Source organism: Eucyclogobius newberryi, unplaced genomic scaffold, assembly GCF_026437365.1.
Source record: "Eucyclogobius newberryi isolate DKJ021-1_F unplaced genomic scaffold, fEucNew1.0.hap1 SCAF_13, whole genome shotgun sequence".
Taxonomy (NCBI): Eukaryota; Metazoa; Chordata; class Actinopteri; order Gobiiformes; family Gobiidae; genus Eucyclogobius; species Eucyclogobius newberryi.
Window position 1 is genome coordinate 33796584 of NW_027315757.1, and position 14175 is coordinate 33810758.

General features: G+C 41.2%; 2 protein-coding genes across 3 annotated transcripts; one reads left to right on the forward strand and one right to left on the reverse strand.

Annotated features, from left to right (window-relative positions):
• Positions 1 to 3486: 3486 nt before the first annotated feature.
• polr2f (RNA polymerase II, I and III subunit F) lies at positions 3487 to 6779 on the forward strand. The gene is made up of 5 exons (XM_072443688.1): positions 3487 to 3621; positions 3786 to 3855; positions 4117 to 4247; positions 6266 to 6337; positions 6465 to 6779. Exons 1-5 carry the CDS (start codon positions 3602 to 3604, stop codon positions 6553 to 6555), a joined length of 384 nt encoding a protein of 127 aa, XP_072299789.1. The 5' UTR covers positions 3487 to 3601; the 3' UTR covers positions 6556 to 6779.
• A 3839-nt stretch (positions 6780 to 10618) lies between these two features.
• Positions 10619 to 13569, reverse strand: sox10 (SRY-box transcription factor 10). Of its 2 annotated transcripts, none has more exons than XM_072443686.1 (3): positions 12792 to 13569; positions 12346 to 12584; positions 10619 to 12224 (listed from the first exon to the last, which is right to left on the reverse strand). In XM_072443686.1, the coding sequence occupies exons 1-3, from the start codon at positions 13190 to 13192 to the stop codon at positions 11482 to 11484; spliced, it is 1383 nt and encodes a 460-aa protein (XP_072299787.1). In that variant the 5' UTR covers positions 13193 to 13569; the 3' UTR covers positions 10619 to 11481. The 2 variants fall into 2 exon arrangements, with proteins under 2 accessions (XP_072299787.1, XP_072299788.1); XM_072443687.1 differs by having other exon boundaries at positions 10620 to 12224; positions 12424 to 12584; positions 12792 to 13567.
• Between the last annotated feature and the right edge of the window lie 606 nt (positions 13570 to 14175).

Sequence of the window (14175 nt, forward strand, 5' to 3'; positions counted from 1 at the left end):
TATATAAAACTTACTTTGCAATTAACTTCTTATCACAGAACCAATAAATCCTGGTGGCAGCGCCTCTGTGAACTGTGTGAGAGAAATGTGTGTCTCATCTTAATACATTTTTATGTTTGTTTGTTCATGTATGTATGTATGTAAAACATGACCCTGTCACATGTTTTGTTTCAATAGCTCGCTCTTGGAGCACACACAAGATAAACACCTGTTTTTGTCAATGCAAATGTTATGGATTTTTGTTTGCATTGCACAAATATAAACCGCAATGTAATATTACAAGCTTTAGTTTGAGAGAAGAAACAGACGTGTTGTTTAATTATCATTTATTACTGTGAAATATTTATAGTTCGTAACATTTAGTCAGAGGACAGATATCATTATGAGGTCGCTTTGTCTGATCCTGCATTTCAGTGAGCTGCATATTACATGTTATAAATCATATAATTCATGTTGACAATCTTGATTTAACGTTCTGTGTTATTATGTACAGATCTACATGCTGCTTCATTGTTTGTTGCATCAACACCAAAGACTCCTGGGGCAAACAAGCTTATTGAGGATAAACTAGCGTGGACCGAAGCTCAGAGCTACTGCAGAACCCATGACCTACACTGCGCCACTGTAGATGATGAGGGACAGTTGGACCGTTGCTGAGAAGTCGACCTTTGGGCCACATCTGGACCGGATTGTACAATGAAAACAACAGCTGGAAGTGGTCACTGCAGAGAGAGGGCTACTATCACGGAGGACATGACAAGTTCAGACGGTGGGAACCAGGATTGACAACATTAATACATGTGGAGTGATGCTAACGAACTGACATTGGAAGACTGGTTCCTGTGTATCATCAAACATACCTTTTATCTGCTTCTCAGGTTACAGTGTTAAAACTGTAGACGCTGGAGCTGGCCACTGTAGTCACTATTGCCTAATATGATACTGGGTGAGGCTGTGCTGACTTGTCTGACTGTTATATGCCACCTACTTTAGCATTGTTGAATTAACGCCACATAGTTATGAAAAAGGAAATGAAATGTTACGACGGACACAACTTTTCAATGGGGTGTTGATTGTTCCATTTCAGCCCCGGGATGATGTACTTACACAGACAGATAAACAGTGAGGTGGGTGAATAGTTGGAGATGGGTCTGAGGACGGTTTAGTTTATTTTAGTCATTTACAGCTTAATTAGGCTCATAAAAACAGATGATCTGCACCACACTATAAACAGTAAGTGAGATTTTGATGTACTGATAAATGGATTCAGGTTTCAGGTCTACAAACAACATTTTCTAATGGAGTTCAGTTTTGTCTGAATTCGCTATAAGCTTGTGATGTGTTTGTTTTAAATTATTACCGTAAATGTTTTAATCTTTGTTTTATGCGTCCAATATGTTGGGGTACACATGACCTGGCGGGAAGCTCAAAGTTACTGCGGGAAGTACCACACTGACCTGTCCAGCATAAGGCACCAAGAGGAGAATGAACAGCTGCATGGTGTGATTTCACTCTACACCCACATCGGCCTCTACAGAGACTCGTGGAAGTGGACGGTCCGGTGTGGTTTTATTAAGTTTAACGATAAAACTTCTGGACTTTCCTGTGCGGCTCTGAATGGCGTCGGCATGGAGACTGAAGACCGCGTCACACCCCTTTGTCGGCAATGGCGAGTAGTCCTATCTGTTCCTACAATGTCTTTTCATTTTCTTTCCCCATTTATATCTAGACTGTCCATCGAGGCAGGTGGTGAAGGTGAAAGTAGTCAACAATGTGTCTTTGACCCTGGAAGCTGTAACTGAAGACGTGTTGAAACAGGTCATGACATTTACAGTACTTTTAAAAATTCAACAGTAAATTAAAGTTTTTCTTACCAATCTATTCTTATGGGACAAATGTAGTCGGCACAAACATTCATCAGTCATATTAATGCCACAGCACCCATACAATAATGATAAGGAATGTTGTTGTTGTTGTTGTTGTTGTTGTTGTTGTTGTTGTTGTTGTTGTTGTTGTTGTTGTTGTTGTTTTAGCTCAAAAGGATGAAGTATGGTTTGGACAGGACACTAAGACTTTTCAGGATGCTCTTTCTAATCTAATACAAAATATGACAACAAAAAAGCCTACAATAAGTTTATTTTGGTGTGTGTGTGTGTGTGTGTGTTACTTTGTATTGAACTACTGAAGTAAGCCTAGATGATTACTTTACATTTTATACATTGTAAAGCATAATAATGTATCTTTAACAGCTTAGTGGGCCTAATAGAAAACCAACAACATTGACTTTCTGTTCTAAACTTCTAAACTTTTCATAGTGACATTTTGCCATAACAAGCAGCGATTGTCATTTACATGTTTTACATACTTTTTTTTTTTTCTTTTTTTTTAAATGGCTACATGACATTTCAGAACCTTACATGTATATATCTGAGTCTTATTTTGTGTTAGTGATCGTAACTAAGTACAAGGATGTGGGCGGGGATAGGGGTATGTGAAAAGAGACATTTTCTGAGCACTTGAGCATCGATTGCAGGACAATACAACTGATGTAAATAAGAGTGTTTTATTTTGTTTAATAACTTATTATTAGTATTATTTAGTCTTATGCTAGCTATTTTTTACTTTTTTATTTTGTTTTATTTTATTTTATTATTTTTTATCTTTATCTTTTTTATTTTATTTATCTTATTTTATTTTATTCTCCCTCGATTCCCTATTAAGATATGAGAGGAGTTTTGTTAATAAGAGTTTTTTGTTTTGTTTATAAGAGTTCTTCTATTAAGAGCGTTTTTTTGAAACTTCCTATAATCTGTCCTTTCCCCTGTATCTACTGCGATGTAACAACGAAATTTCCCCTCGTGTGGACAATAAAGGAATATCTTATCTTATCTTAATACAGGCCATCTCAAACACGCATAAATAAATGAAAACACAGTGAGCGCACAATGAGGAACCACAGTTGTAACAAGGTTAAAATCACATTACCTTACGTTAGTTTGGTATACATTAAAATATTCAAATAAATTAACATTTAAATATATTGTACTCTACTATAAACCATAACAGTTAATAATTTGCATAAAATAAAATAAAAAATGAATAAAGAAAAACACTTCGAATTCAGATAGGGCCGAAAGGCATTGTGCCTTTGGATTTAAAACAATAATGATTTGGCCTTCATTGTTATTGTCATAAATTGTGCTTGTGGACTTCAGGGAAGGTCGGAAAGAATAGAAGTGATGCTTTTTTTTGTTCGTCACAGGGAAAGAATTGCACCAGATACTGAGGAATTTGCACATTCTGCTGAAACAATGACAAGTAAGACATGTAGACAAACAGTAGATGGCGGAAATGATATTTGTTGAGTGCCATTCGCCATAAAACAAAACGAAGAAAGCAGGAGAAGAAGCCGCCACAAGGCGTAACATAATACATCCATGCCACAAGGGGGCAGCAACGCTGATCTAAACAACCGAAAACCCAAGATACAAACAGCGGAACTGGGATTTCTGCGTCACGTGGCTTTATTGACAAAACCTTTTCACAATTTATAGTCTTAATTTGTTGTTTTTGCGAGTGATTTTTTACGAACGAGGCAAATATGTCCGACAACGAAGATAAGTGAGTGTACAAGCTGCATGATACAAGCTCGTATTTAGACAAAAACACAAACGTGGACTGAGGTCGACGGCACTGTAGTTTCAGTGAATTGTGTTTCAACAAGTCTAGCTCTGGTACCTTTGCTTTGCTGTGTTGTAATGGTAATAAATGTTGTAATTCTGCAGTTTTGATGACGGAGATTTCGATGACGCGGAGGAGGATGAGGGCTTGGACGACCTGGAGAATGCGGAAGATGTAAGATTGACATTTCACACCCTGTATTATTATCCCGGTCCCTGTACCTCTCACTATTTACAACGAGATCTTCTGCATAGCTTTAGAAAACGTTTAAGTTACACGCTTAACTCAAGCTGACCATCATTCTGCTGCTCAATTCACTTTATTGATTTAATTACTTACTTACTGCATTATTCATCATATTATTACTGTCATCATGAACATTTCTATTAAAGACATACTTTTCTGAGCTATATTAAGTTGTATCTCTGGAAACAGGAGGACCAGGAGAATGTCCAAATCCTTCCAGCTGGAGAAGGCCAGCAGGCCAACCAGAAGAGAATCACTACTCCATACATGACCAAGTATGAGAGGGCCAGAGTGCTTGGGACCAGAGCATTACAGATTGCGTAAGTGCAACAACAACGTTACAATGCTGGAAATTCTCGTGTTCATTTAAACCTATTTTCGTGGTAGCATCAGGAGAAAACAAATCCTACGTCACATCTAGGGATGCATACCTAAACCCACGTTCAGGTTCAAGTCCGGATTCGAATCCAGAGGTTTAGGTTCAGGTCCGGACCTAATGAGTCCGGCTGAACTCATGCCATTTTTGCATAATGTTACAACAGCGTAACACAAGCTACTTGGCTCAATTAAGTTGAAGACACATGAACAAGGACGACTATCAAACACAAGGCTTAACTGCAGACTGAAATAAACTCAATTTATCTGGTTTATTCACTGTTTATTAACAGAAGTTACAACTTACAAATCACAAGCTACGACACGTTCACATTCATGTGTTTTACTCTTTTACTAGAGGAAGAACTCCCGAACAAGAGCAAGTTGAGTATTGGTATTGGGGCAGCTGTTTCAGCTGATACTATGTTTGTCAAGTGTATTACTGATTTGACTGGGCTGTTCCCCACACCTGAAGTTTAATGCCTTTAGATACATTTCCACTCTTTAATTTTGCAGATCCATTGGCATCAAAGTCGGGTAAAAACCTTCAAAAACTAGCATAACAGTCAACTAGAACCACTATAAATCAATCAACTTGGCAGTATCAAAAATAGAATATGAAAATATTTTACACTACACACAATACATCATATTAACAGCATTAAACACAAGACCATATTTAACAACTGTAGAATACAAATACTATTACAAAATATAAGCTCCAATTAATGAATCCAGCAATTAAACAATATTACTTTGACTTAGTATTTACTTAGATGTATAAATATGTATATTGCACATTAACCCACCTAAATAAATGCTACATCACAACATAATACAGTTATTTCATTCATATTGTAGCGACCCTAGTCTCTAGTGCGCGTGCGTGCGGTCTCTGGGGCGGAGCTAAGAGCGGCTCAGGAGACGAGGTGGTTTTTGATGTTCCTGTTCCATCGCCATGGTTACGGCCAACAGTAACCAACTCTGTTCAAGACAAAGTGACAACTTGTGAGCACTAAACCAGCATTACTGACCTGAGCGAGAAGTTACAATATTTACACCCAAACCAAAGCACAACCTTTAACAAGCGTCTTAAACTAACTCACGGAGCGGCACAAGCGGCGACGCACGCGGCGGCTTAAAACGCTTCAAATAAAGTCAGTGATCTTACAGCTGCCGCTTCAATGTTCGGTCTCTCGCGTCCCTAGTCACATCCTGAACAATGCTCCATGTTTCTGAAGGTGCTACAGTAGAAAGTAATGAGCAACTTCACTATACTCATCAAATGCTCCTGAATTAATGCCACAACTTAGTCCAAAAGCAAATAAAACACCAGGAATCACCACAAAGCTAAAGATGATTCACCTGGCCTTTGCACAAGTCCATATTCCACACTCCTGAAGCCTTTTGATTGTGTCATATGGCAAGACTATTTATTTTCCTCCCTAACGTGGGCACTCTTGTTAGTTGTGTGTGAAGCATATATTTGATAGTCAAGCCTAGAACCATCGTGAGGATTCAGATTGATGACTTTAGCATCTGTAGCTAATTTGGCACCATTTATTTTTTTGTGCAAATGCTCATTGAATTCAATTAGAATCAAAAAATGTTTATTGCCATTGTCAGTGAACAAAATTCACACACCAGGAACTTGTTCAGCGTTTAAGGTGCAACATACAACAATGAATAATAATAAACAGTGCCAAAGTGGAGACTATCCCACTTTTTTAAGTTATCTGCGACTTTCTGTTGGAAATACAGTGGTAGTTGGTCCTAATTTGGATACTAAAGAGGCCTTTATCGCTTTTGTGGCTCTTTTGTCAAGCATTGGCTAAAAATATAACTTTGGGGTCAAGGTGCCCTGCCACTAAAAACAAATTAAACCAAGCTTAGTAGTTCAAATCTGCCTCTAGCCTTGTACCTGTAAATTGCTTTCATTAATTTGTTTTTTACTGACTAACAGGATGTGTGCCCCAGTTATGGTGGAGCTGGAGGGAGAAACGGATCCCCTGCAAATTGCCATGAAAGAACTGAAGTGAGTAGATCTTGGGAAGTGCCAGAAACACTGTGGAAGCCTAGACATTTGAATAAACTAACAAAACCGAATTAAACAAATGATTTTAAAATACTCAATTCTCACAACTGTTGTTCTGTTCCAACAGGGGTAGGAAGATTCCCATCATCATCCGCAGGTATCTTCCTGATGGCAGTTATGAAGACTGGGGATGTGATGAACTTATCATAACAGACTGAGATGTCAAAACTGTATTTTTTCCAAATGCTCCTTTTGCTTAGTGTTACCAATTGTGCCAAGTTCATGGTACTATTGTCTTCTGGCTGCTCGTTATATACACATACACAAAAGAAAATGGATATTTGTACATTTTATTTACCTTTTAACTACATTCTGTTCTCTAATGAAGTCTATTAAGACATCTTGTTAATATGGAATTTTATAGAATTAAAGTTTCCAAAATGATGTGACGCAAAAACGTGTTTTATGCTTATATTGTGTGAAAAAAATATTGTTTACGACGCATGTGGTTGTGACTAGAACCTTTCAAATCTGCGTCACTAAACTTATCGAGTTTGAAAATCACAAACTAGATCCAAGCCGTCAATACTATTAAATTGAAGATCATTTTAAAACACAATTTTGGTTTGAATTTAAAAAAAAGTAATTAAAAAAAGCTTAGGAGGTGGAATGCCATTTAGAAGAAGTTTTGTGTTTACAGATCATTCCAGGGCTGCAACTGTTTTACACCTGTGAAATCACTAAGAGCCAGAAAGGGGCAGTATAACATTATTTCCTGTATGTCCTTTTTATGTACAAAAAATAAATCAACGTTTCTATGAAAAACAAAGTTTTAATGTTTGCATTTAATTTCTCATAAATAATCAATGCTCCCAAAAGCTAGACAGTAATACATTCACCTTCAAATTACAACATAAAGACAAAAAACTTATTTCAACATCCCTTCTTTCTTTGGCAATACTCTTCACATTTAACCATCTTGCTTTTGTTTAGGTTGCTGTTTATAGATATGAGTCTTGATGTTCTTTCTCACTTCCCCTCCTACATGCATGCACATCACATCCAATTAGTTGAGATATTGTTTAGAGAAAATTGGGTTGAACCCAGTGGTGGACACCGGATGCCGTCAGGCTAAAGAACGAGGCCTATCATGCAATTACTGTCGTGATCACACGCAATGGTATTTATGTATTTATTTATTTATTTGTCTATGGGAGTTTTTATTTATAGGAGATCTTCTACTGAAAGTGTTTTTCAGACTTCCTATAAGTGATCTGTTCTGTTCTTTTCCTCTGTATCTACCTCTGTATCTTCCTGCGTTGCACCAATGAAATTTTCCCATGTGGGACAATAAATGATTATCTTATCTTATCTTATCTATCAGGCTGAAGAAGGAGGCCTTTCAGGCCTCTTTGGCTTGTCCCCGAAATTTGTGCTGTCGCAGAGGCGAAATCCCAGGCCTGGGGGGAGTTTGAGGAGGCCATGGAGGAGGACTATCGGTCAGCCCCGAAGAAATTCTGACAAACCGTCTGGTGACTTCAGGAGGTGGAAGCAGGGCTTCACCAACACCGTTTATGGTGCGGGTGGAGACCTGCTGACCTCGACTGGGGATGTCGTCGAACGATGGAAAGAATATTTTGAGGACACATCCAAGCTGAAATCACAGAGGTTGTTGGCAAACTCTTCGAAGGCAGGGCTCCGGGGGTGGATGAGATCCACCCTGAGTACCTAATCAGGGTTCAAAGGGTGTCCAGTTTGGGGACCAGGATCTCAGCTCTGCTGTTTGCAGACAATGTTGTCCTGATGGCTCTATCAAACCCGGACCTGCAGCTGCACTGGGACGGTTTGCAGCCGAGTGTGAAGCGGCTGGGATGAGAATCATGACCTCTAAATTCGTGGCCATGGTTCTCAACCGGAGAAAGGTGGCTTGCCCTCTCCGGGTGGGGAGTCCTTGCCCCAAGTTGAGAAGTTCAAGTATCTCGGAGTCTTGTTCACGAGTGAGGGAAGGAAGGAGCGTGAGATCGACAGGCTGATCGGTGCAGCGGCTGCAGTGATGCAGTCGCTGCATCGGACTGGAGTTGAGTCGAAAGACGAAGCTAACGACTAAAAGGACACGATCGTGGATACAAACGGTATAAATGAGTTTCCTCCGCCAGGTAGCTGGGCGCTCCCTTAGAGATAGGGTTAGGAGCTCAGTCACACATCTAGAGGAGCCAGCTGAGGTGGCTCAGGCATCTGTTCCGGATTCCTACTGGGCACCTCCCTGGGGAGGTGTTTCGGGCATGTCCCACCGGTAAGAAGCCCCGGATAAGTGGAAGAAGTTGGATGGATGTATTTGTTATTTCCGCAAATAACTATGCAACTAGCTGGCCAAAGACTGGCACAATGTTCATTAGCAGCATGTGTTTGACACACAGAATAGGTGGTATGGTTTGTTACAAACAGTTTAGTGTGTTTTAACAAATGAGAAGTAATTAGTGCAGAAGCACTTTCATGAGTCCTTCGACTGTAGGAGAGGAGACAGCCGCTGGCTGACGCTGCACGGGGAAGACCATGTGACTCTCAGCAGTCTCAGTTAGGCTGCTCTTGGGTCATGAATTACATCTAAAAATATTTTGTGAAGTAATCACAAAATTAAGACATTTTGCCAATATATTTTTATTAATTCCACTTGTGTCACTTTCTGCTTAAAACTGACTATATCCATTTATATAAGTTTAAGTAGCTTGTGCTAAATTGAATATTTGGTTACAAATGCACGAATTACTTATTAGCTTCTCCAAGAGTTATCCTAGACAGGATAGTTTTGCAGATTGTACGGAAATTATTCAAATAGTGTCTCCTTTATGCACAGAGAACAATGAAGTTTTTCAATAATAACGTGATTAAAAACACAGTTTGATTTTTTTAATTAAATGCATTTCAAAAACGATATACATATCATATATATCGTATATATATCATTATATATGGTATAAATATATATATATATATTTGTTTGTTTGTTTATTTATTTTTAGATTTGCAGCCAGTTACAGTTCAAGCCCCTCCCTCCCCCAATGCTACTTCATGTCAATGGGCTTCTTTGTCCTGCCAAAATATCACGCTGCTGATTACAGCACGGGAATTAGGAGTCAGGCTTAGCCCCAAAGCATATACACTATGTAGTACACAACTTGCAAAATATCCTGTGTGTATAGGAAAATAGTTCTCAAAGTGAGATACATCTTCTTGTGATTCTCTTCTTGCAAACGAAAGTGCATTACACACACGCACCCCATGTCCAAAAGTCCCTCACAGTGTTTTGAGTCTCACCTTTTGTTCTCTGGCGTGAGTTGTGTGGTCCTATGTGTTTTTCATCTATTTCATTGGTTTTGTTTTCATTACTTTTTATGTTCTTATTCATTTTATTTAGCTGTTACTAGTATTATTGTTTTAAGAATAAAATGTTGCATATATCCCTTGTTGCTTTTGTTGTGCAGCACTTTGGGAACTGCTTGTTCATAAATTGTGCTTCCAAATAAATTTGGATTTAGATTAGTTGCGGCTGCAGTTGCTAAAGTGGAATAACGTGTTAATCCTCTGGTCCAAGATTGGCAGTTCAATCCCTGAATGCTGCTTTTGTGTTCTTGGGCAAGATATTTAAACCACCTTGCCTCTAGTGTGCACTGGTGTATGAGTTTGTGTGGGGAAAGGTGCTGTAAAAAGCACTTTGTGTGCCCATTTACCTAGTGAAGTCTAGTTCAGAACAATTTGTCCTGCTTAAATCACATTTTCGTATTTGTGGTTTTTTTATTGGTGAGTTAGCAAGTCACTATGTCACGTTTTATTGCACTCCCAATTCTTATATGGTACTGGTACTTACTGGTACTTACAGGTTATTTGCATTGTGTTTTGTAGCCAACCTGAATCACATTATACTTTACCCATTACATTGAGTAGCCATTGCTATTTAGACACTGGCCGTGTGCATTTCTGACCACCAATTTGATAAGGCAATTCCTGCGGGAGCATATATTATTGTACAGACAAATTACTTCAGTGACTATATGTCCACATGTTTTCATAATTGTTCCACTGGAGGAAAGTTGCAGACTTGTTTTGCAAAAGTCAGATTTATTTCAAGTGAAACATGTCATCATCACATGACTTTGCACACTTTCACATACTTTGCTTGGCTGTTATACAGGAAAGAAAAAGGCTAAAATGCCAATAAACAATTAAAAAAAACATAGACAAGCTGACACAAAGAAATGTAAATAAAATGTTAGATTCAAATGAATTGTGATATTCAGCTTTTTTTAATGGAGCTTAAAGACGTGTGTTGGTGGCAGTGCAGCATGCATCAAATGAATGTGTGCAACAGTGAAGGAAAAAGCATATAACTGAAAGTAGTGCAAATAAGTAAAATCTATATTGTGCATCATATGCCATAAGATGTTATTTCATTGTCAGTTCACAAACCTGCATATGTGTTCAAAACACTTTGTCATTTGTCATACTTAAAGTTGGGCGAAACTTTCACTGATGTTTCATGAAACCAAATGAACAGTGTTGACACTTTTATGCATAGTTCAAAATTGTATCAATGTATTTTAGCATTAAATTGCCAAATGTGCATGAAACAAATGAGGCATAAACATTGCACTAAAGACAAGGTATAATATGTGTATAAATGGACAATTGTTTTTGGTCCAAAGCTGCCTGAGATCATAAACCATTACGGAATATAATGCATACAACTTTTATCTCTGCATATTTGATCCACACAGTTGAGCTTTGACATGCTCCACCCTGGCCTCCTCACAGCCCTAACATCAGGCTGCTTAGAGCTCATGCTTTTAGTGCTGTGAACCAAACCTGGACCCTCTGGACCCTCTGGACCCCCACCACAGTGGCACATTTGTGCACACTTGTGCTGCGAAAGCTTCTCCTCTGGGCCCTGCACTCTGCGAAAGCCCATTTGAGGGAGCCCAAAACAAGGCTGGTCCCTGTCTGCCACCCTGGCCCACTCTCCTAGTGCTGGTCCACTCCTCCCACCCCATAGCGCCTTCTCCTCCGCTGCTGCAGGAGCTGCTCCTGGGTTGTGGCGTGGATCTGGAGGCGGACCCTGCACTAGTGTCCTGCACTGTCTTGGTTGTCTGTCATGGCCGCGTCAGAGTGGTGTAGACAGGCTGTTCCCAGTGTGTGGGGCTGTGCGATGTTTGCACGCTGGTCGGCTCAGTGATTGCAGTGTACAGAGGCCTCTGTGAGGGGCCCATGTAGGAGAAGGCCGAGTACAGCCCTGACGTTTGGCTTGAGTGGGCATAGTAAGAGCCTGATCCCTGGTGCTCAGCATACTCTGCGAATTGAGCTCTGGAGGCTAGAGAGGGGAAGGCTGAGCTGTAATGAGGCAGGCTCAGGGGAGTGTAGGTAATATGGGCCCCTGGAGATGCAGCCTCAGAGAAGTGAGCTGTGTTGGTGCCTGACTCGCTCTTAATCTGGGCTTTGGTTGCTTCAGCCCCAAGGGAAGAGCCATGGTGGGGCTGCTGTTTGGACAGCCAAGCGGAGTGTCCACTGGCAGCGGCCAGAGCAGTGGGGATTCCATAGGTGTAGGATGAGGCCGGGGAGGTGGAGGACCCTGCACTCTGTGTAACCCCTGGGTGCCCATTTGGGGGCAGATACTGATCAAATTCATTGACATCAAAGGGCTCCATGTTGGCTATGACCTCATGGCTCATCTCTCCAATGTCCACATTTCCAAAGTCAATGTGAGGTTTTCCTCCAGGGCCGCTCTCTACTGCCAAGGCCCCACGGCAGATCCCAGGCCCCTCTCTTTTACTGTCTTTTCCAGACTGAAGCTCTGTCTTGGGAGTTGTGGGTGGAGTCGGGGGGCTGTGACTCTGACCTGTCAATTCAATAAAAACAGATCAGCATCTAATATATTTCACTTATATAGTTAATAAACATTAATGTAAACTGGAGTGGGAGAGGCCTGCAGCCACCTGCAGCATGAGGGTGCTGCCCACCTGCCAAAGGGGACCCAGCCCCCCCACTTTCAGCCTCCTCCAGGTCAAGGCCCGTGTAGTGGGACTGCCCAAGCTCACCCTCCGAATGGCCATCAGCTTCAGTACTTGAGCCTGAGCCCATCTTGCTGTTCTTGCGCCGTCTTGGCTGATACTTGTAGTCCGGGTAGTCTTTCTTGTGTTGCTTCCTCAGTCTCTCTGCTTCCTCAATGAAGGGGCGCTTGTCATTTTCGTTGAGGAGCCTTATTGCAGAAATAAAATGTTTGTGAAATAGACTACAACTGATGAAGAGTATGGAATAATGACTATATATACTATATTATACAACTCCATAGGGCCTATATTCTCAGGTCTGTTGCACTCAAGGTTAACAGTTTAAATTAGCATAGGCTCATTCTGTAAAGCACATAAATAGATGTAACGCCAGTAAAGAGCAGTCGGCCTCTCACCTCCAGAGTTTGCCCAACGTTTTGCTGAGCTCGGCGTTGTGCAGATGCGGGTGCTGGTCCGCTAGTTTCCTCCTCGCGGCCTGGGCCCACACCATGAATGCGTTCATGGGCCTCTTCACGTGTGGCTTGTTTTTACCACCGGTGTTCACGCGCACGGGCATCGGCACAAGTGTCCAGTCATAACAGTTGAGCACTTGGCTCACGGCCTCGCGGATGCCAGCAGGAAAGCGCTCGTCTTCATCATCAGATTTGGTGGAGGATGCCCCCGTGTCCTGCTCGTGTCCATGCTGCTGTTGTCCAGCGAGGGGAGAGTCCCCGCCCCGGCCTGGAGACAGCGAGTGACTGTCGTCTGACCCGGGACTAAGCTCCACGTCCGACAGGCTCTGCTCCTCTCTGGACATGGTCCCGCCGTGCACAGGCTTCCAGGGGCTGCGCTCGCTGCTTTCCGCGTGTAAGAAGACAGTGAGTTTACAGTGGGCTTTGCTGGAGGAGAAAAAAGCCCGCTGTGGATCTTTGACCTGCCTCTGCAGATTATAATATAAACTGCCAATCAGTCTCTACTCTTAGCCTCCGCTGCAGAACTCTGTGAGGGTTCCACATTAAAGTTCTTTCCATCCGGTTGGTTGGTATCATAGGCGGCTCAGTGCGCACCTTGGACCCCAGTTTACCTATAGTTTAAGCACCACAACCAACGTCAAACCCACCGAGCGTGTAGGTTACGTCCTTCAGCAGCGCGTCCTGCACAGTCCCGCACCCCAACTAAATCCACAAGAGGACCTGGAACAGACAGGGTCAGAATCACCAGTAAAGGACAGGATTAGTCTACGTATTTTATTGAATCAAATAGGATCTCAACGGGTTTGGACGCGGCATGGGCCTTCGCCGTGTAATCTACGTGTTGCAGCTGGGTTTTACTGTCATTTTAGTTTCCCGGGGTGAAATTGCGCACAAAGCCAATGATTATTTTTCACGGCTATAGGATGAACACAAAGTGGATGTGGAAAGACAAACTCGAGCAAATGAAAGTAGCCTGGCCTTAGCTCAGCTAAACGAGCTCTTGTTTGGCCATGTTTAGATGCGTTCTGGTTATCTTTTCAAATACAAAGCACATGATCTTCTTTAATAAACTGCAAACATAGTGTATTAAATTATTCCAACAATGCTTTTTGCAGATGGCTATCAAAAATATTGTGCATAAAGGAAAGCCGGCCTGTAGTTTGAGGAACGCGTTACGCACACGTTTTCTGACAGTCACTGGATTTAAAAACAATTCAGACAGATTTGGACATCGCTGTGTGTTCCATATTTTTTTTAGAAGTGAGGTCTGAATAAAGATGGCTTGGATTGTGTGTAGGTTATGAACGAATCTATTAACAAGTCAAGA